This window comes from Saccopteryx bilineata, chromosome 2 (genome assembly GCF_036850765.1).
Source record: "Saccopteryx bilineata isolate mSacBil1 chromosome 2, mSacBil1_pri_phased_curated, whole genome shotgun sequence".
Lineage (NCBI taxonomy): Eukaryota > Metazoa > Chordata > Mammalia > Chiroptera > Emballonuridae > Saccopteryx > Saccopteryx bilineata.
In genome coordinates this window covers 301,035,319-301,058,943 of record NC_089491.1, presented here as the reverse complement: position 1 = coordinate 301,058,943, position 23,625 = coordinate 301,035,319, and the positions used below count along the sequence as shown (strand labels likewise).

At 35.3% G+C, this 23,625-nt stretch overlaps 1 protein-coding gene across 1 annotated transcript in view; it reads left to right on the top strand.

Annotated features, from left to right (window-relative positions):
* LOC136326085 (uncharacterized) overlaps positions 1-23,625 on the top strand; it is a 1,428,423-nt gene that overhangs the window by 1,305,837 nt on the left and 98,961 nt on the right. The window contains exons 7-8 of the mRNA XM_066261474.1: positions 12,930-12,977; positions 13,790-13,837. Coding sequence (XP_066117571.1) covers positions 12,930-12,977; positions 13,790-13,837 — 96 coding nt within the window. The remainder of the gene's footprint in view (positions 1-12,929; positions 12,978-13,789; positions 13,838-23,625) is intronic.

The window sequence follows — 23,625 nt, the reverse complement described above, 5'->3', positions numbered from 1 at the left end:
CTGTCTGTCTGTCCCTATCTATCCCTCTCTATGACTCTCTCTCTGTCTCTGTTAAAAAAAATAATAATAAAAGTCAGAAAATGATATACGGAGAAAATGGAGCCCTTGTGCACTGTTGGTGGCACTGCAGATTGGTGCAGTCACTATGGAGAGCTGTATGGATATTCCTTAATAAAATAAAAACAGATCTACAGTACAACCCAGCAACTCCAATTCTGGGTAATCTAAAAGGTGTATGCACATATTTGTTCCTTGCAGCATTACTTACAATAAGATATGAAAACAAAGTAGATGTTCATCAGTAGAAAAATAAATAAAAAATTGTGATATATATACAGAAAGTGGAATATTATCCTGTAATAAGAAAAACAATAAATCTTGTCATTTGCAGCAACATGGATGGACTTAGAGGGTGTTCTGCTAAATTAAGAAAGATAGAGAAAGACAAATATGATATGATTTCACTTATTGTAGAATCGGAAAAAGGAAAACAATCTGACCTGTGGTGGCACAGTGGGTAAGCATCCACTGCAATGCTGAGGTCACCAACTTGCCTGGTCCTGGGATATATGAGAAGCAACTACAGGTTGATGCTTGCCATTCTTTCCAACCCCTTTTTCTCTGTCTCTCTCTCCTCTACCCAACTCAATCAATAAAAAAACTAAAAATAAATAAAAAATACCTAATAGAAACAGTGAATAAAGAAGTGGTTGCCAGAAAGAGGCAGATGAAAAAGTGTAGAGAAATGTAGTCAATAATATTGTGATAAGTTTTCACAGTGACAGATGATTATGGAATTAGTGGGATGATCTCATTTTAAGGAATAAAATTGTCTAATTATAATATTGTATACCTGAAAATAATATAATCAATGGAATATTATGATATATACTATTATACTTAAATTGAAAAACATAAAATTGGAAAACCTAAGTAGACTAATCACTAGAAAAGAAATTGAAGCAGTAATTAAAATCTGCTCCTTAAACAAAAGTACAGGCCCAGATGGCTTTACTAGTCAATTCTGCCAAGCACACAAAGGAATATAATACCAATTCATGTCAAGCTCTTTCAAAAAATAGAAGAGGAGGCAATACTTACAAACTCATTTTATGAGGCCAACTTTATCCTAATAACAAAACCAGGCAAGGACAACACACAAAAAAATTTACAGGCCAATATCTCTAATGAAAATCAATGGAAAAATCCTAAACAAAATACTAGCAAATCTAATACAGCTATTCATGAAAAGGATCATATATAATATGATCAAGTGGGATTCATTCCAGGATGGACAGATGATTCTACATTCATAAATTAATCAATGTGATGTACCACATTAACAAAATAAAAGATAAAAACCATATGATCATTACCAAATGAAGAAAAGGTATTTGACAAGATAAAACATCTATTTATAACAAAAACACAACAGAGAAACAAAGTATCTTAACATGATAAAAATATTATATGACAACTGTTCAGCTAATGTTGCACTCACTGGTGAAAAACTGAAAGCTTTCACTCTCAGATCAAGACAAGACAAGGAAACTCACTCTCACCACTGTTATTCAACATAGTACAAAAGTCCTCACCAGAAAAATTAGACAAGCAAGTGAACTAAATGGCATCTAAATTGGGATTGAAGGAGTTAAGCTGTCATTATTTCCATATATCAAAATTCTGTATATAGAAAACCTTAAAGACTCCTTCAAAAGACTATTAGGAGCCTGACCAAGCAGTGGTGCAGTGGATAGAACATCATCAGCCTAGGACACAGAGGACCCAGGTTAGAAACCCGGAGGTCACTAGCTTGAGTGTGGGCTCACCAGCTTGAGCACAGGGTCGCTGGCTGGATCATGGAATCACAGACATGAACCCATGGCCGCCGGCTTGAGCCCAAAGGTTTCTGTCTTGAAGCCCAAGGTCACTGGTTTGAGCCCAAGGTGGCTGGTTTGAGCAAGGGTTTGCAGGCTCAGCTGGAGCCCCCCACTCGAGGCACATATGAGAAAGCAATCAATGAACAACTAAGGTCCTGCAACAAAAAGTGATGCTTCTCATCTCTCCCCTTCCTGTCTGTCTGTCCCTATCCATTCCTCTGTCTCTGTCACTATCGCTAAGAAAAAAACAACAGATGATTAGATAAAGAACGGTGGTGCATGTATGCTATGGAATTCTACGCGGTCATAAAAAAATTAAATATTACTATGTTCAAAGAAGTGAATAGACATTGAGAGGATTGTTTTAATTAAGTCAGCTGAAAAAGGACAAAAACTATATGATTTCACTCATATATTGGATATTAAAAAAAGCAACAAATGAACAAACAAAACAAATAAATAAAAACATCATAGTTACAGACAACAGAATGGTGGTTACCATAATGGAAGTGTTGTGGGGGAAGGATGACGAGGTTTAAGGGAGGTAGGGGAAGGAGACTAAATTTCACCGTAGAGTGCACAGATGTCCTATTACAATGGTGTACACCTGTAATTTATATAATGTTATTAACCAATGTTATTCCAATTAATTTAATTTTAAGAGTCACATGATTTTTGCTATTTCATAGAAGTGTATATATATGCTACCATATATATATATATACTTATAAATATATAAATATATATAAAAGCTTAACATCAATCTGATATAAAAGCAATCTGGAGAGTAAGAAAAGAGTTTCTCAGGGGTCAAAATAGATCCATCTCCTTTCCCCTTAGGACCTTACCCTTCTAGGTGAAGCCTCTGCATTCTTCTAGCCCTTTAGGACTTAACTTTCTGTGCATGCACCACATTATTTTATCGAATTAGTTAGATTTTCAAGCCCAAGATAATTTAAAGAAAGAGAATTGCTGAAGTAGATGCCGTGGACCAGCACGGCTCCAAATAACGGTGCGAAATTCAGAAAACACACTTATCAAAACAAAAACAGTGGGACTAGGAGAACTCTTCAAACTGCCTGGCAGTATCTGAGTGACTCATAGTCCCAGATCGCTTTATTATATAGACTTATGCAAATCAGGGACCTTGATACAAAGTTGCACATCCAAGGCTAAGACAGGAACTCTCCCAAGAAAAAAACAGGATACATTAGTGAAATCTACCAACATCTGAAACAAACAAAAAGTCAGAGGAAGGGCATGTATATTGCTCCCAGCAGCCCAAGAAAGCAAGCGGAGTGGGTGCAAATACTCAGCATTAAAGTCAAATATGGAGATGGAGGGGGGCAAACTTAGCCTTTTGCTAAGCCTCGAATCTATAATGGCTTTTTGCCATTTAGGTTTGACAACAAGTAGAAAAGACACTATTCTGGATAGAAAAAAAACACCTCACAAAATCCAGAAATAAAAAATTCTGGTAGCATAGCAATGTAGCAGTACAGCCGAAATAGCTACCTCAGGAAAATTTTGAGTCCAAGCATTATTCACTAATTCATGAAGAAAGAATTAATTATATTTAAAATAGTGTCAAAGTTACAAAATTTATACTTATTTAGAATCTATTCACTTATAAAATGCTCTGTTCACTGATATGAAACATGGCATGAATCTTGTGTTTTGAAATAGTCTAGTTTATATTTATTTTGCTCTATGAAATCCACAGTGCTTATTTAATAGTTACACTTACCGCAGCATTTCTTGAGCACCCAGTGGGTGGAGAGTGTACTCAGAATAGAAGACACAGGATCCCTGACCTCCAGATCTTGCCTTCCAAACAAAGACTGAGACTGAAGTAACAAGGCAACATCAGCGTCATCATCAGTTTGCATTTCAGACTGTGGGAGAGTAATCTGACCAAGGACTATATACTGTAGAAGTCTTCCTAGGGGAGAGGTAAGAGTGAAATGAATTTTAAAAAAATAAAGAAGGAAGCATACCTTTAAATATATTTTAAAGCCAAAAATATTGCAGCTGCATCTTCAATTTACGGTTTAACAAATATTCAAATTATTCCCCAAGAAATGAAAGCTGATAGAATGGATGAAAAACAAGCATGGCTCATTGTCCGGTAAAAGCATGGAACAATCATTTAAAATCTTCCCAAGGACCTTTGCATATATTCTTTACTACCTGCCCGCTGCCAGTCCACAATCCATGGCTGTTGAAAAGAGAAAATATTTTATTTTTATGTTCTTATTTTGTACTGCCCAGATGCCTGTGATGATCCACCGAGATTCCAGTCTATGATGCTCAAAGGTCCTTTCAAAGTCATTTATCAACCTGGGGACAGAGTAGAATATGAGTGTCGCCTAGGATACAAGCCGATCATCCCTACTCGCTCCACCACTGCTGTTTGTCAGGCTGATAACACGTGGACACCCCTCCAGGAGGCCTGTACAAGTAAGCACACAAAACTTCTTACTGTTATTGCTCTAGAGATTTTCTCACATTTAGGATGCATATTCCACTAATGCAATGGTATTTAAATTTATTTACCTCTCATTTGTCAATACTAAACAAACTTTCACCAACTTTTGAATACTTTGGCCAATCAATAAAAAAAAAAAACCCAGCAGTATGTGCTTGTTTCCCTATTAAATTTTTTTCTATTTTAATTGTTTATGTGTCACACAGAATCAAAACTAATTCTAGTTGTAGTTCCCCACTCTTCACCCCACATGTTTTTGGCATTCCTGTTTATACATTTTTAATTACTATGTATATGCATGAATTAAAATTTTTGGCTTGAAAACATGAAAAACACACACTTGGCTTTAAAAAGTTTCATCTTACAATACAAGAGGTATGACAGTTCTGGCAAGAGGAAATGGTGGATTACAGATAAAAGACTAACCGTCTCACCAATAAGACTGATAAATTTTGGACAAAACATACAGTCTTATCTTGTTTAATTGTGCCTTCCTTTATTGCACTTCATACACATTATATTTATTTGCCAATAGAGGCAATACCGTAACCAGCAAAAGTGTTGTGACTTCCTTTACTTTCAAACTCACTTATTGCTATAGTCTGAAACAAACTTGAAATATGTCAGAGGTATGCCTCTAGTTAAAAAACAATGTTTAAAGTATTTGAGGATGACCAAAAGCAGAGAGACACTGGAGGTTTCTTGATCCTTGAACGAAAGAAACCACAGTAATATAGCAAAATATTTCCTCTTTTCAAGTGCATGGAACTAGTAACATTCTGGGTAGTAAAATTTTTAATTTTTTTTTTAAATTTTACTAAAATTGAAATTATTTATAGTACAGTGTCATTTATTTATTTATTTTCATTCAGGGAGAGGAGGAAAGGCAGAGAAATAAACTCCCACATATACCTTGACTAAGATTCACCCAGCAACCCCCCTCGGGCCCATTTGGGACGTTGCTCTATTGCTCAGAAACTGAGTTCTTCTTAGCTCTTGAGGTGGAGGCCATGGAGCCATACTCAATGCCTGGGGCCAACTCACTCCAATCGAGTCTTGGCTACAGAAGGAAAAGAGAAAAAGAGGGAGAGAAGCAAGAGTGGGAGGGGTGAAGAAGCAGATGGTTACTTCTGTGTGCCCTGACCGGGAATCAAACCCAGGATATCCACACGCCAGGCTCACGCTCTACCACTGAGGCAACCGGCCAGGGCCAGCACAGTATCTTTAAGTTAAAATAAATATAAATTCATTGCTCATAAATTGCAAAACTCAATATAATAAAGATGTCAATTCTTTGTAACTGATCTATAAATTGAGTATAATCCCAATTAAAATTCCAGCAGATGTTTTATAGAAATTGAAAAAGTGATTCTAAAATTTATATGAAAAGACAATAGAATTAGAATAGTCTAAACCATCTTGAAAATATAATTAAGAAACTCATTCTACTGTCAAAACTTATTATAAAACATACCAAAATGCATATAATAAAGACTGTGTGTTATTGGTAAAAAGATTATCATAGAAAACAATGGAACAGAATAAAGAGTCTATAATATACCCTTTCCAATATGTCTATTTGATTTTATTACAGATGTACAAACAGATTAGTGGGAAAATAGCAAAAGGACAAGCACAACTGAACATACATATACCATAAAAGAGGACCACAAGTATGTTAGCACCATGTGCAAACATTTACTAAAATTAGATCTCAGACTTTCCTAAAACCAAAATTATAATAGTTTAACTTGAAAACAGAATGTATTTATGACTTGGCATAGATTTCTTAAATTCAAAGGATGATTTTGATATAAAAAAATAAATAAATTTGAAATCTTAAAAACTCAAAGCTTTTGTTTTCAAAAGACTATGTTATAAGAATTTTTTAAATGAACCAAAGACTGGAAGAACATATTTCCAATACACTTATCTGATAATGGACTTTATATAAAGAAATTCTCAAAACACAAAAAGAGGCCTTGGCCCGTTGGCTCAGTGGTAGAGCGTCAGCCTGGAGTGCAGGAGTCCCGAGTTCGCTTCCCGGCCAGGGCACACAGGAGAAGTGCCCATCTGCTTCTCCACCCCTCCCCCTCGCCTTCCTCTCTGACTCTTCCCCTCCCGCAGCCAAAGCTCCATTGGAGCAAGGTTGGCCCGGGCGCTGGGGTTGGCTCTGTGGCCTCTGCCTCAGGAGCTAGAATGGTTCTGGGTGCTACAGAGCAACGCATCAGATGGGCAGAGCATCGCCCCCTGGTGGGCATGCCGTGTGGATCCTAGTTGGGCACATGCGGAAGTCTGTATGACTGCCTCCCCGTTTTCAGTTACAGAAAAATCAAAAAACAAAAAAACACACACAGGAAAAGAAAAAAGGCACAATTTTTTAAATAATCAAAAGTTTTTAATAGGCCGATTACATCAAAGTAGATATATGGATAGCAAAAAGTACATGAAAAGTTGCTCAATATAATTAATAAATATACAAATATAATTTAAAATTATAATGAGATACTATTGAACAACCACTAGAATGGCTGGAAATAAAAACAAGAAAAAAAAACTAACAATACCATATACTGTCAAGAATAGGGAGCAATTGGAACTTTGATACATTACTGTAAAGAATGCAAAGTGGGCCTGACCAGGCAGTGGTGCCGTAGATAAGAGTGTCAGCCTGGGATGCTAAGGACCCAGGTTCAAAACCTCAAGGTCACCGGTTTACACACAGGCTCATCTGGCTGATCTTCAGTTTGAACATGGGATCATATATATGACCCCATGGTCACTGACTAAGCCCAAAGGTCACTGGCTTGAACCCAAGGTCACTGGTTTGAGTAAGGGGTGACTGCTCGGCAGGGGCCCCCTGGGTAAAGTACATATGAGAAAGTAATCTATCAACACCTAAGATGCCACAACAAGTTGATCCTTCTTATTTCTCTCCCTTCCTGTCAGGAAGGAAGGAGGGAAGGATGAAGGGATGGAGGGATGGAGGGATGGAGGGAGGGAGGGATGGAGGGATGGAGGGAGGGAGGGAGAGAGGGAAGGAAGGAAGGAAGAAAGGAAGGAAGGAAGGAAGGAAGGAAGGAAGGAAGGAAGGAAGGAAGGCAGGCCATTTCAGAACACCTTTTGGCAATTTCTTATAAAGTTAAACATACACTTTCCAAAACTCAGCAATCCAAGTAAATTAAAACATGTTCACAAAGAAACCTATATAAGAATATTTACAGCAGCCTTTTATAATCACCCCACATTAGAAACAATAGACATATTTTCCAGGTGGTGAATGGCTGAACAAGATCTATAAATGGAATAACATTCATCAACAAGAAGAAATAAGCTTCTAATTTAAACAACAACACAAATGAATATCAAATGTATTGTGCTAAGTGAAATAAGCCACACTCAGAGGCTGTGTTCCCATTCTGACACTCTAAAAAAAACATTATAGAGCTACAAAACAGATCAATGGTTGGCTATTTGGGAAAGTGGCCGGAGGTGATTTGGGGGGGGGGGGGTTGATTACAAAGTGTTGTGAAGAAACAGTGAAGAGTAATGGAACTTTTCTATGTCTATTATGGTGGGAATTATATGACTAGTGTTTGAAATTTTTAAATTTCGTACAAGTTGTCCATTTAAAAAGGTATAATTTACTGAATGTGAATTATATCCAGTAAACTAATTTAAATCACTACTGCAATTAACAGCAGTTTAGCACAGCATAGAAAAAGATCAGTGAACCTGAAGTAAGAACAATAGAATTTCAATATGTTTGAAAGAAAGAAAATTTAAGATAGAGGGAAAGACAGCCTGGGGAAGAGTAGCAAGCAGGTCAAATATGCCTGTTAATGGAGTTTCATAAAGAGAGTAGAAACAACAACATAGAACTATTTGAATAAATAATGTCCAAAAATTACCCACATTTTATACAAACAACAACCTATAGCACAAAAAATTCAGTGGCCCGAGCAGCATAAGTAAATGTTTAAAATTTACTATGAAATCCTCACTATCTAAACACATCATGGTTAAACTTCTGAAAACAAAAGATAAAAAGGAAATCAGCCAGTGAGACATCAGAAGCATATAACTTTCCCCACTTCTTTAAAGAATGACAGCTGACTTGTTTTAGGGAACTGTGGAGACTGTAAAACAATAATATCTGATAATGTGATGAAAAAATAGATATTAAATGTCTGTCAAGGAAAAAATCTTTTAAAGCTGAAGATGAAATTTAAAAAAATAAAAATAAAAGGAAACCATTTTGCTTGACTAGTGATGGCACAGTGGATAGAGCATCTAACCAGGATGTTGAGGTCCCCGGTTCAAACCCTCACCATCTAGACTAGAGCATGATCGTGCCAACTTGAGTGTGAGTCACCAACTTGAGTGTGAAATCATCAACATGATCCCAAGGCAATAGCTTGAGCCCAAAGATCACAGGCTTGGCTTGAGCCCCTGGTCAAGTATGAAAAGAAATCAATAAACAACTACAGTGAAGCAATTATGAGTTAATGCTTCTTATCTCTTTCCACCCATGCTCTCTCCCTCTATGTCTGTCTGTCTGTCTCTCTCTCTCTCTCTCTCTCAAAAACCAAAACAAAATAAGCATTCTGAAATAAAAGCTAACAGCATTGTCACTGCCCTACCTGAACTACAAGAATTGCTTAAACAAAGTTCTTCAGGCTGAAGGGAAATGATGCCTGATGGATACTCAGATCCCCACGCAGGGAGGAAGGGCACTCTTCTGGCTTAAAACACTGTGCATTGTGGGCCCTTGTCTGTGGCTCAGATTTAATCTAAATCCCAGTCAGTGTTTTGCTGTGTTTTGTTTAGTCTGTGATTTTCCCCAAATTCTGGCACCTGTAGTGGATCCTGAAATCAATCTGGAGGGTCATGCCCAGCATTTTACTTCCTAAGATGTGGAGCAGAACAGGAGATACCAGAGTATATGGGTGCGAAGCCTAAATATTAAGTTTGAACTTTATCCCAGGTTATGAAATGACAATTTACAGTGTGATTTTTGATCTCTGAGTTCCAGTACAAAATGTTTGGAAACGACAGCCCTACTTCCACTGGCCTTTCTTTTTCTTGAACATCCCAGTCCTGCATGCTGTTGAGACCTGATGAATTAATTCTCTTTGCATATCTTTGCATGGCTAGCTTCTCTCCAACTTTTACACTTGAGCTCAAGTATTACCTTATTAGAAGACTCTTTCCTGCCTTCAGAAAGGTCAGGGTACTAAATCAGTGTCAACATGGATTTTTATTTAGAAACAAATCCTAGAAGTAAACAGCATCAAAAGTTATATTTGAGCTTACCTAAAAATTGTCCATGGTAGTCAGACCTTTCTCAAAACTTGTCAGTAATGGAAAAATATAGAAAACCAATAATCTATAATGACAGTCCATTCTATGGGAGAAAACATTATATCTCTTTATCTGGAATTAAAATACACAAATAAAATATTTTTATAAAAGGTTAACATCCCGCCTTCGGGTCCTTGTCTCTGTGTTCCAGGGAAAGTTACTATTTTGTACTTCATTTCTTTCCTGTGTTAAAGCAGCTTTGCATTAATTCTGGAATTTCTCTGCTTTTCAGTGGTCCAATGTCCGTATCCAGTAGTCAAGAATGGAAGAATTGTGTCAATAATTGGAACAAAATATTCCTTCAGAACGAGGGTTACATTTCACTGCCTGAGGGGATTTCTCCTTGAAGGCAGCAGAACTGTTGTGTGTGTAGCTAACAGTAATTGGGTGCCTGCGCTGCCAAATTGTACCCAAGGTACAAAGGATCTTTTTTTCTTTTTTCTTTAGATCTTATTTCTTTGACAATCAATATCAATGACATGGGATTTTCATAAAGTAGCAGTGTTTGTAATTATCTCTCTCATATTAATTTTCATAACAAATGTATGACAATTTATTTTATAGAGTCTTAGCACATTATGTACATCACAATGGTGTCTAAATTGCTGTTGTTTGCTGTTTCTCATGTGTAACAATGGATCACAATCATTTATCAGAGTAAATTGAAGCACTGGAATTTATACCTAAAAAAGTCAAAAATCTAAAGGCAAGATGTATATAAATTTTCAAAAGTAATAATTACCAAATACTTCATGCTGTTTTCATCATTTTTTTCCATGTCAACAACTCCCAGTGCAAAACCTACAATTTTCAGTGTCTCAGGTTTAGTAACTGTCTGCTTATATTTTAAAAAATTCATAAATGGCTCCTGCTTTTCATATTCTTTAAATATCTGATGACTTGCACCCATTCGTCACTTTTAGTAACAAAGGTAAAAGAACATATAGCCATTCTAGTTGTTATACTTTGTGGTTCTAAAACTTTTCGGTGGTCTGCAGACATTAGAACAAACTTGGACAAGTAATATAAACCTGTAAGGTGTTTACTTACTTATAAAATGATGTAAGTCCTTCATCTTTGCTTAATAGTAAAGTTAAAATGGGGTGTATTTCAAGCACTTAGCACAACACCTGACCTATAGGAAGCTAGGAAGCTCATATCTAATTTACAGCATCACTGCAGTTAATATTAGTGAAGAGGACTGGCCATGGCTAATGATTTTTAACACATATGTGTTCTATGTCACCAACATTGCTATTTTATTATTTTTAAAATGATCTGTTGACACCTTTACAGGTTATCTTTGTGACCCAGGATGATGTTTTATTTCCTTGACCGCAATCGGTTTTATTCTTTCTATGTAGTACCTTTTAAACTGGGAAATCTCTGCTCTCCTAGAACAAGACCCCACCTCTCCCTGCCTCATGTAATTTGCCTTTTTCTCTTTACTGAACTTTCTTTTTGGCAATAGAAAGTAAATTTCACATCAACAGAAAGACAGGAAAAGTCCTTATTTATTGAAATGAAATGGAGGACTTCATGGATGGACTACTCATGAGCTGCCCTGCTTTGGAGGTGATTTTGACATGGTGGATGGAATTATTTTTCTGTATTCCAATCTCTGGCTTCTCTTTGATTTCAGCAGGAACAAGGGGCAAGAGCTATACAGCAGTCACCACTTATCCGTGGTTTCACTTTCTGTAGTTTCAATTGCCTGCAAATCTGGTGTGAAAATATTTAATGCAAATAACAGGAAAGAGTAATTCATAAGTGTAAGTTACTTGCCATTCTGAGTGGCATGATGACTTCTCACACTGTCCCACTATTTCTCACCTAAGACGGGAATCATCCCTTGGCTCAGTGTATTCACCTCACTTCGCATCATGTGGGCACCGTATCATCTCACATCATCACTAGGAGGAGGGAGAGTGCAATGCAATATGATATTCTGAGAAGAATATCATATTTTTATTATAGGATATTATTATAATTATTCCATTTTATTAGTAGTTGTTTATTGCTTATCTTGCCAAATTTATGAATTAAACTTTATTATAAATGTGTATATACAATAAAAACATCATATATAATATGATTCAGTATTATCCAGTTTCCCGGGCAGGGATGAGTATCTTGTTCCATGTGGACAAGAGGGGACTGTATTGGGAAGAGCTTAGCCTGAGCAGACCTCACACAAGGTCTTAGTTTGGCTCTCCTTATTATAGTAACATCATTTCTTTGGACTTAGTTTCCTGTTAAACATAAGGGTATTGATCTCAAATTTAAATGACTAGCTCTTGTTTGTTTGTATATTTTCTGTTGTCCTAATATTTTAAAGGAATAAGGGGAGTTACCATCTAATTAACATGGTAATTACAACACCTTTATATAATTCCTCTATACCTGGAAACCGGTAGCTTCCTTGAGTACTTTAGTTGCGTGTTATAAGGTTTTGGAGGGAAACTAGTGCGTTTTTGGTGGACTGATACATTAAGACTCTTGTGACATTTAAATTCATTGACTCACCCGTGTTTACTCACATGGTCCTAGTGAGCACATGCACTGTGGGATACTGGGTTTGTTAATATGCTCTTTCAAAAGAGGTAACAGTAAGTATGTCATAAAGGATTTATAAAAGAACAGATATTTCTAGTGTTTCAAAGAAGAGAGGATTGAGAGGAAATGTATATAAGGAGGATAAACTACAGGGTTCTTTTCTTAAAATCAAAAATAAAAATTCCTCATTAGACTGTCAATCATATTTTATCATCATTTAGGAAAGACTATGGAAAAAGTACCCATAGTAACATAGAATGATGACAAGATAGATATCATTGTTTTAATATGAAAAACTGTGAAGTATTAAACAAAAAATAAAATAATAAAAAGTATGTAGTGTGATATAAATTGGACAGTTAGTTTCTTAGAGATACATATGTTTATTTTGAAATCATTATTTTTAAGATTTTTATTACTTAATTTCTGAATTTCCATTCTAGAATTTAAAACATTCTTATGTAAAATTCATATGTACTTGTATAGATATATATTTAGCTAACTTCCCAGAAGGGAAATTGTAAAGATAAGAAAATAAATGTGTTTTCCATTTAGAAAAATAATCTTTTTTAAAAAAGATAAATCAAATTAAATCTCTAATTTTGTATTGTTATTAAATGTAATCAATTCCATGTTTTCAGGAGTTACGCCTACTGTTCCAGACACAACTCCAGTTTCAAGCAAACCAGGTCCAGTAACTCTTTATTCTATTCATATTGTTAATAATGCCATAAGGTGATGGGTAAAAATGAATTTTTTGTGGGCAAACAGGTGGCTTTTGGTGGACAGATATATTAAGATTGCATGTGAAGTTTACATTCATCGACCCACCCATGTTTACTCACATAGTCCTCATGAGCATATGCACTGTGGGATACCGGGTTTGTTGATCTGCTCTTTTAAATGAGTTAACCATAACTGTATCATAAAGCATTTATAAAACACTGATACTTGTAGTGTTTCAAAGAAGAGAGAATTGTGAGGAAATGTTTATAAAAACGATAAACTACAGGGATCTTTTCTTAATTATCAAAAATTAAAATTCCTCACGTGACTGTCAAATATCTTTATCAGTTAGAGAAAACTAAACAAAACAAATCCGTACTACCATTTAATGATGCTAAGGTAGATATAATTGTTCTAGTGTGGAAAACAGTGAAATACTAAGCAGAATACCAAAGGATTAAAAATATGTATTGTAGTATGATACAAATTGGACAGTTACTTTCTTAGAGATACATGTTCATTTTGAAATCATTATTTTTATGATTTTTATTACTTAATTTCTGAATTTCTATTCTAGAATCCAAAACATTCTTAGGTAAAATTCATATGTACTTGTATAGATATATATTTAGCTAACTTCCCAGAAGGGAAATTGTAAAGATAAGAAAATAAATGTGTTTTCCATTTAGAAAAATAATCTTTTTTAAAAAAGATAAATCAAATTAAATCTCTAATTTTGTATTGTTATTAAATGTAATCAATTCCATATTTCCAGGAGTTACGCCTACTGTTTCAGACACAACTCCAGTTTCAAGCAAACCAGGTCCAGTAACTCTTTATTCTATTCATATTGTTAATAATGCCATAAGGTGATGGGTAAAAATGAATTTTTTGTGGGGAAACAGGTGGCTTTTGGTGGACAGATATATTAAGATTGCATGTGAAGTTTACATTCATCGACCCACCCGTGTTTACTCACATGGTCCTCATGAGCATATGCACTGTGGGATACCGTGTTTGTTGACATGCTCTTTTAAATGAGTTAACCATAACTGTATCTTAAAGGATTTATAAAACACTGATACTTCCTTCTAGTGTTTCAAAGAAGAGAGAATTGTGAGGAAATGTTTATAAAAATGATAAACTACAAGGATCTTTTCTTAATTATCAAAAATTAAAATTCCTCATGTTACTGTCAAATATCTTTTATCGGTTAGAGAAAACTAAACAAAACGAAACCGTAGTACCCTTTAATGATGATAAGATAGATATAATTGTTCTAGTGTGGAAAACAGTGAAATACTAAGCAGAAAACAAAAGGATAAAAACTATGTAGCATGATACAAATTGGACAGTTAATTTCTTAGAAATACATATGTTCATTTTGAAATCATTATTTTTATGATTTTTATTACTTAATTTCTGAATTTCTATTCTAGAATACAAAACAGTCTTATGCAAAATCCATATGTACTTGTATAGATATATATTTATATTTAGGGTAACTCCCAGAAGAGGAATTGTAAAGATAGGGAAGCATGTGTATTTTTCATTTAGAGAAATAATTAATCTTTTTTAAAAGGTAAAAATCAAATTAAATCCCTAATTTTGTATTGTTGGTAAATGGAATCAATTTCATGTTTCCAGGTGTCAAGCCTACTGTTCCAAAAACAACTAAACCAGGTCCAGTAACTCTTTATCCTATTCATATTGTTAATAACTTCATAAGGTGATGAAAATAATTTTATGTGTAAATTAGCACTTATTTAATTATAAATGAAGTTAAACTTGTTTTGGCCCACTTTTATTTATTCTTGTTCTTCACTCATTTTTTAATTAGGTTTCTAAAATGTTTTTTCGTCAATTTGACAGAATTCATTAAAATTTCAAAACCCTTTTAACATGAAGTGAAATTGTAACTAGTTTTCATTGCCTTATTTTTTAGTGAGTATATTTTTAAGAGTTTATATGTTTGGATATAGTTTATATAATTTTTAATTATGCAAATAGTGCACAAATATAAATTCATAAAAATTAAAATATTACAAAAATTTACAGAGCTAAATATTGTCTTCTCTTTCTCTAATTCATTATCTGAGTTAATCTCTTAATAGTAGCTCTGGCTGGTAGGCTCAGTGGATAGAGTGTTGGCCTGGCATATGGATGTCCAAGGTTCAATTCCCTGTTAGGGTACACAAGAGAAGAAACTATGCCCTTCTCTTCTCCTCCCTCTCCCTCTTTTCACCTCTCCCTCTTCCTCTTCTTTTTTTCTCTTCCTCTTCCGGTCCTGCAACCAGTGGCTCACTTGGTTCAAGCGTGGACCCTCAGTGATGAGGATAGCTGGTTGGTTCCAGCGATGGCCTTAGGTGCTAAAAATAGCTCAGTAATGGAGCATCAGCCCCACACAAGAATTGAGGAGTGGATCCCAGTAGGAGTGTATATGAGAGTTCGTCACACAATTTCCCCTCCTCGCACTTAAAAAATATCACTTAATAGTTTAGGTGTCTTTTTATCTGCTTCTGTACATTAATATTCCTCTATGCATATACATACACATATTTCAGTGTTCTTTTTTGTTGTTGTTGGTAACCAAAAATTGAATCATGCTGTTCATATATTTCTAAACTCTCATATTTTACATTTACTATCTTATATTGGGATTATATTTACATTTATTTCCACATTTTTTTTTTTGTATTCTTTCGAAGTTGGAAACGGAAAGGCAGCCGGACAGACTCCCGCAAGCACCTGACCGGAATCCACCCGGCACGCCCACCAGGGGGGCGAAGCTCTGCCCATCTGGGGCGTCGCGCTGTTGAAACCAGAGCCACTCTAGCACCCGACACAGAGGCCACAGAGCCATCCTCAGCACCGGAGCCAACTCTATTCCAATGGAGCATTGGCTGCGGGAGGGGAAGAGCAAGACAGAGATGAAGGAGAGGGGGAGGGGTGGAGAAGCAGACGGGCACCTCTCCTGTGTGCCCTGGCTGGAAGCGAACCCAGGACTCCCACATGCCAGGCCGACGCTCACTCACTGAGACAACTGGCCAGGGCCTATTCCCACATTTTTAATGATGGTTTCAATATATACCATATTTATTTAACATTTTCTATCCGTAATATTTATATGTGCCTAAATTTTTCATTAATAGGTAGTTGGATGTATCAGTTTCTCTTTCTAGTGGCTACGTGTATTCAGTCTTTTTTGTAAAAACTGGAGTTCATCCCCATGCTGAAATCCTATAAAAATTTCAACCACATGTCTTTATTGCATTCTTTGCACTTAAATCATTGTTACATCTGACATTGGTATGTACACTTTCTGTCTTCTCTCCAACTGCTTGAAGTGCCAGATTTTATCATACATTAAATTCATACGTGTTCTTCTTGTCTCTCTTCCCTTGAACTCTGCCTACACCACATCTTTTTTGCTTTCTTGTACTGCTGTGATATGTTTTAATATCTGTCAGAGCACTGCTTTTTCAGAAATGTTCAAGCCACTTTCTATGCTAATTATTACAGATCAACTTTTATTTTATTTTTACCACTTAACCATTTCATGGGTACATGTCAGGGGCATTCGGTACATTCCCACTGTTGTGCAGCCATCACTTCTGTACATCCAAAACTACAACTGAAACATTATACACATTAAACAATTTTCCAGCCACGCCGGCCCCAGCCCAACCCTGACAATTGCTATTTAATTTTCTGGGAATTGACTACCTTAAGAACCTCACAGAACTGCAATCACTTCTGGCTTATTTCACTTAGTGTAAGGCTTTCAAGGTTCATCTACCCTGTAGCATGTGTCAGAACTCTATTCCTTTTTATGATTGAGTAATATTCCACTGTTTGTATATATCACATTTTTTTATTCATTCACTGATGATAGACACTTGGGTTGTTTAAACTTTTGGCTATTCTGAACATGCTTATCTGAATATTGGCATTTGAGGACCTGTTTGAGGCCTGTTTTCAATTTGGGGTACACACCCAGGAGTAGAGCTGCAGGGTTACGTGGGTATTCTCTGTTTACTTTTTGAGGAACAGCCACATGGTCTCCATAGCAACTGCATCGTTTGACATTTCCACCAGTGATGCACAAAGTTCCAATTTCTCTACCTCTTTACCAACACGTGTTATTTCCTGTTTTTGATACTAGCCATCCTAATGTATCTCACTGTGATTTTTATTTGCATTGTAGTTTTTATTGATTAGTGGTCATATTTCTGTGCTTCTTAGTGTTTTTGTATATCTCCCTTGGGAAAATATCTATTCATGCCCTTTGCACATTTCTGTTTGGGGGTTTTTCCATTACTAAGTTTTAGGAGTTCATTATGCATTTTGGATATTAATTCCTTATCAGATGTATTCTTTGCCGGTGTTTTCTTTTATTCTATGGATCGCCTTTTCACTCTATTGATAATTGTTTATAAATTTGGTGAAGTCCAATTTATCTATGTTTTTCTTTGTCACTTGGGCATTTGGTGTCACACCCAAGAAATCATTGTCAGACTTATCATCATGAAGCTTGTCCTCTATTTGGTTTTCTAAGAGTGTTATAGTTTTAGCTCTTATTTAGTTCTTTGACCCATTTTGAATTCATTTCTGTATATGATGTAAGATAAGGATCAAACTTCATGGATTGTATGTACATATCCAGTTTTCCAAGAACCATTTGTTGAAAGATTGGTCTTTTCCAATTTAATGTTCTTTGCACCCTTTCATTCAATCATTTGACCATATATGTAAAGCTTTATTGGTGGGCTCTGTATTCTATTCCATTGGTGTGTCTGTATTTATGCCTATACCACTGTGTTTTGATTATTGTAGCTTTTGAGTACATTTAAAATCAGGTAATGTGAGTTTTTCCAACTCTGCTCTTCCATTTTAAGATTGTCTTGGCTATTTCTGGTCCCTGAGATCTCATATGAATTACATATAGATTTTCCTATTTTTACAAAATGTATATAATCAAGATGTTGATGTGGGTTATGTATAATCTGTAGATTGCTTTGTGTAGTTTAACATCTTTACTATATAAGGTCTTCAAATGTATGAACAAAAGTTGTCTTTACATTTATTTATATTATCTTCTGTTTCTTTCAGCAATGTTTTATAGTTTCCAGTATAGGAGTCTTTCAGCAACTTAGTTAAGTTTTCTACCTAAGTAGTTTACTCTTTTTGAATCCTATTGTAACTAAACTGTGTTTTTTCTTTTACACTTTTATTTGATTTGCTCATTGTTACTGTATAGAAATGCATCTGATTTTTACTTGTCAATTCTGTAGCCTGTAACTTTAATAAAATGTATTTATTAGTTGCAACAGGTGAATGATGTGAGTGCCTGCCTATGAGTATAATCATTTCAGTTTTGTACTTCAAAAAATCATGTCATATAGAACAGAGATAATTTCTTTCTTCTTTCCTAATTTGGATGCTATTTTTATTGCCTGATTATCTAATTGTAACTTTCACTATTATATTGAATAGAAATGGCAAACATGGTCATCCTATCTTGTCCTGGTCTTAAGGGGAAAACTTTCAGCCTTTCACCATTAAGCATGATGTTAGCTATGGGTTTTTCATAAATGTGCCTGATTATATTGAAATTTCACTGTATTACAGAATAACCTCTACATCATTTATTAAGCCTTTCTGTATCTTTTAATTGTAAGTAGAATTTCTTTTACACCATAGGCTATTATTAACAATACACTAATGTTAAATTTGAATGCTGTACCACAGAATATTGTCACAGGAAATCTTACTGGAGAAGAAGAAGACTTATGACATTAAATATAAATTTATAATATTTTATGATAATACTTTAAATGAGAAACATTAACATAATTTATGTAAAGAAAATAACATTATGTGAGATTCTGTACAAAGGCAAAGATCAAAACTTATTAACTTAGGGATCTATAAGCTTTACTCTTTTTTACTTCTTTTCAACATTATTTCTATTTTTTTCTTCTTCTTAGGACATTACAAATCAGCAGCTGAACGATTTGAGTATTTAGGTAAAGATATAGAAATTATTTTGGTTTCTATACCCCTCCCTGATAAGACCTTAGACTTCTAAGTGGAAATATCATATTTCAATTATCTGTACTTAGATAAACAACCTGTCACAAATGTTGTAATGACATGTATGCTTATTTTAAGAGTACAGATAACATGACAAATATAAGCAGAAGTAGGACTGGAAACATGTGGATAATAGTTTTTAAGGGTGCCTCAAATGAGAATTCCTAATAGGATGAAGTGGCTTTCTCAATTGCTGTGTTTATATGGAGGTTATAATACATAAAACTGCTTTGCAGGTGACAGTGTTATTTTGTGTTGGCAACTTGTAAATCAAGTTTTTCTATTCATACATTATATACACATAAATTGGGTTAGTTTTTGTCTTAAAAAGGCTGGTGGAGCACACTTTATGTAGGCTCACAAGGTTCACACAATATATACTAAAGGAAATGATAGAGTATAGTTGTGACAGTTGAATGAAATACAAAGATATTTGATGAATAAATGAAGAAAAATATGTAGTACTTTTATTTACATTAGACTACTTTAGTAAGGTTAATCTTTTTATAAAATACACCTTAGGCCTCTTATATTTTCTCTCTGAACACTGTGGTTAAACTGTCATTGTGCCTGTAAATCTGAAGTCATGTTGAGACAATAAACATCTGATAATTTTTGTGTAAAAGAAAAAAGTCAGAAGGAATCATAACATTGTATGTTTTGACTTGTAGAAATATAATAAACATTATGGCAGCTTAGAAGCAGAGATAATACTAACTGACATTTCTAAGAATTAAGATTACGTGGTATTATTTATTGCTCTCTGGATAGTCAGAAATGCATGTTTAAGTTTCTATGTGTAATTTATCCATGTATCCTGGTGTTTCATTTGCATTGTTAGAATGTTCTTGGTATTGGAAATTAAGACCGTGTCTTAATTTGGGGGTGGGATGCATGAAGAATGATTGATGATGAGATAACATATTGTTTATGACATTGCAAAATGTGTCTATGTAACCAATTAACAGAACTTCATTTACAACTTAGTCCACAGACTCACTTTAAGGGAACAATATAAATGAAATTGCTAACAAATCATAAAAATGAAAGACTGAATACTAAATGAACTACAATAAGATAACACATTCTTAAAATGATTTTCCTCTAATCTAATGAATTCTAATTTTTACAATAATTTTTTAATTTTTAAAATAATTCTAATTTTTATACTCTGATGTGGTGACTGAGCACAAAACCTTGACAAGTGAGGCTCCTATTAAGCATTTCACAAGTTAGACTCTAAGTCTGGAATCAGATGAGAAGGGTTCTGGGATCAAAATGAGCTGGAATCACTAGCAGTCACACAAAACTAGATTGATAAACTTATCCTTTGCTGTAGTTTATAGATGATCTGATCAAAATTAAAGTGAATCTTCTCTCTGTAGAAACACATGTGCTCAATTATTCAAACTGATTTTTTTTCCTCAGGTGGCCGACTCACAGCTTTGACTGTTCTTATGGTACGTAGTGTCCGGAACGTGGATGATACTTAAATCAAAGTATTAATGTGAAGAAGTACATTTTTAATGAGTTGATTAGTTTCTATAGTTTTTATAGCTTGAAATTAAGTAAACTAGTCTAGAAATATCAGAGCTTTGTATGATATTCAACCTTGTGTTGGTGATTATGTATTTATTTATATTCTATATGTCCACATAGTAACAAATCCTAAATAACATATTTTTTCAAGGTGATTGGTCATATGAGATTGAATCCCAAATATGTTTTGAGTAATATTCTAAATAAAGCAAGAACTCTTCTCTGGCTTATTGAAGATTCTATTTTTTTTTTTTTTTTTTTTACAGAGACAGAGAGAGATTCAGATAGTGGGATAGATAGGGACAGACAGACAGGAATGGAGAGAGATGAGAAGCATCACACATCAGGTTTCTGTTGTGACACCTTAGCTGTTCATTGATTGCTGTCTCGAATGTGCCTTGACCATACATCAGCAGACTGAGTAACCCCTTGCTCGAGCAGCGACCTGGGGTCCAAGCTAGTGAGCTTTTGTGCTCAAGCTAGATGAGCCCACACTCAAGCTGGCGACCTTGGGGTCTCAAACCTGTGTTCCCCGCATCCCAGCCCGGTGCTCTATCCACTGCGCCACCGCCTGATCAGGCCTGAAGGTTCTTTAAGTGATTCCAGGGAATGGCACTTAGTGAAATATCCAGATGGAATATAAATGTATATGTGTTTAAATAAAATAGCATTCCTGGACACTGAAATGTAATCAATATTAGTTTCTTCTGCTAGATTTTGAAACTAGGTAATTATATTTTAGAGTAGTATGTCATTTGTTTTCTGCTTTCTTGTAGTTCCTGGCATTGCAGTAGTTGGAACCTGTGTGTACAAATGTCTTCATGTCATGAAGAATGTATTAATTAAACATGTTTCTTGAACTAATTGGTGGTTTTCCTTCTTGACATACTTTCATGCAGATTTTGTTTGCATTCTATATTGTGCTGTTAAAAACTGTGCCTGTGTGAGTGTGCTGTCAGAATTGCATTTCCTTACTAAAAATATTTTCACCTACTTTTACTATCATTATAACAAGAGCAATCTGTGCAGAGTTGCTTTAGCTACTACGACTGTAAGAAAACTTTCTGTGGGGTTTGAGGTTAAGCTCTTCAGAATATTATGGATCATTATGGGGCCTTTCTCACCCCAGGTATATCCTATTTCTACAGCGCATTGGTGTCCGGGACTAAATTTAAAATTGTTCACTGTGGAGACTTTGACAATTCTATTCACTGTCATTTTTAGGAAAAACCCATGTTTGGATAAGTCAAGTAGCTGTAAGATGCTATATAGGTGTCTTGCTCAAATACCAATTTGATTTTTTTTTGCTTAGAGTTATATTTATATATGTCATACTGGAGAATTAAGAGCAGCACTATTTGATTTCTTCTTATGTTCTATTAATTTACTGTGTTAAACTTAAAGTTGCTGCAATTGGCCAATTACCAAGGCACTTCATTAACTTCATCTGCATTGTTAATCTATAAAAATGGAAAAGGGAGGAATTTAGGGTAGAAAAATGTACAAAGATATATCTCCTAAGGAGAATAAGATTTGTAAACATCACACTTAAATTTTAATAAAATAATTTACAATGTAATAAAAGATTTAAAATAAATCTGGAGCATAGACCAAGATTAAAATATTGGATTGCCAGCAATTTCTTTTGCCTGTCATTTTGGAGATAGCTTCGAAATAAAATTAATATTTTTAAGATGTTTTATATTTTTGGGTTTATAATATATTATTCTTTTATATTAATTTTTGGGTTTGGGTTATGTAATAAAGGTACACTCTTCCCTCATAAAAGCTCAAAATTTTTTTACTGATGACATCAAATCATTTACAATAACATGGATGGACCTTGATAACATTATACGGTATGAAATAAGTAAATCAGAAAAACCTAAGAACTATATGAATCCATACATACATGGGACATAAAAATGAGACTCAGAGACATGGACAAGAATGTGATGGTAACAAAGGGGGGTGTTGGGGGGATGGGGCGAGGAAAGAGAGAGAGGGGGTGGGGGAGTGGAGGGGCACAAAGAAAACCAGATAGAAGGTGATGGAAGACGTTTTGACTTCGGGTGAGGGGTATGCAGCATAATCAAATGTCAAAATAATCAGGAGAGGCCCTGGCCAGTTGGCTCAGCGGTAGAGTGTCCGCCTGGCGTGCGGAGGACCCGGGTTCGATTCCCGGCCAGGGCACATAGGAGAAGCGCCCATTTGCTTCTCCACCACCCCCCTCCTTCCTCTCTGTCTCTCTCTTCCCCTCACACAGCCAAGGCTCCATTGGAGCAAAGATGGCCCGGGCGCTGGGGATGGCTCCTTGACCTCTGCCCCAGGCACTAGAGTGGCTCTGGTAGCGGCAGAGCGACGCCCCGGAGAGACAGAACATCGCCCCCTGGTGGGCAGAGCGTCGCCCCTGGTGGGCATGCCGGGTGGATCCCGGTCGGGCACATGCGGGAGTCTGTCTGACTGTCTCTCCCTGTTTCCAGCTTCAGAAAAAAAAAAAAATCAGATGTTTTCTCTCAACATATGTACCCTGATTTATCAATGTCACTGTATTAAATTTAATAATAATAAAATCAAACTTTTTGTATATTATTATCTCTTTTAAATATTCACAATTCCTTCACTTCAACCTTAAATCTTATATTGTCGAATACACAATATACATATTACTCTATTTGTAGTACAATATATTTTTAAAATAACATATACACAGCTGTCTGAGTAGGAAATTATCTTGGTGGATTATTTTTACAATTCCTAAAGGTTCAGGAAAAAGTAACTGCTAAAGAAAGCAAAACAAAATAACTTTGTGTTTCTCACTTTCTTTGCTAAAAACATCAGTGTGTATACAGATGAGCCCGGGCTCACCAACTTGAGCATAGGGTCACTGACTTGAGCGTGGGATCATAGGCATGATCACATGATCTCTTGCTTGTGCCCAAAGGTCATTGGCTGGAAGCACAAGGTGCGACCTTG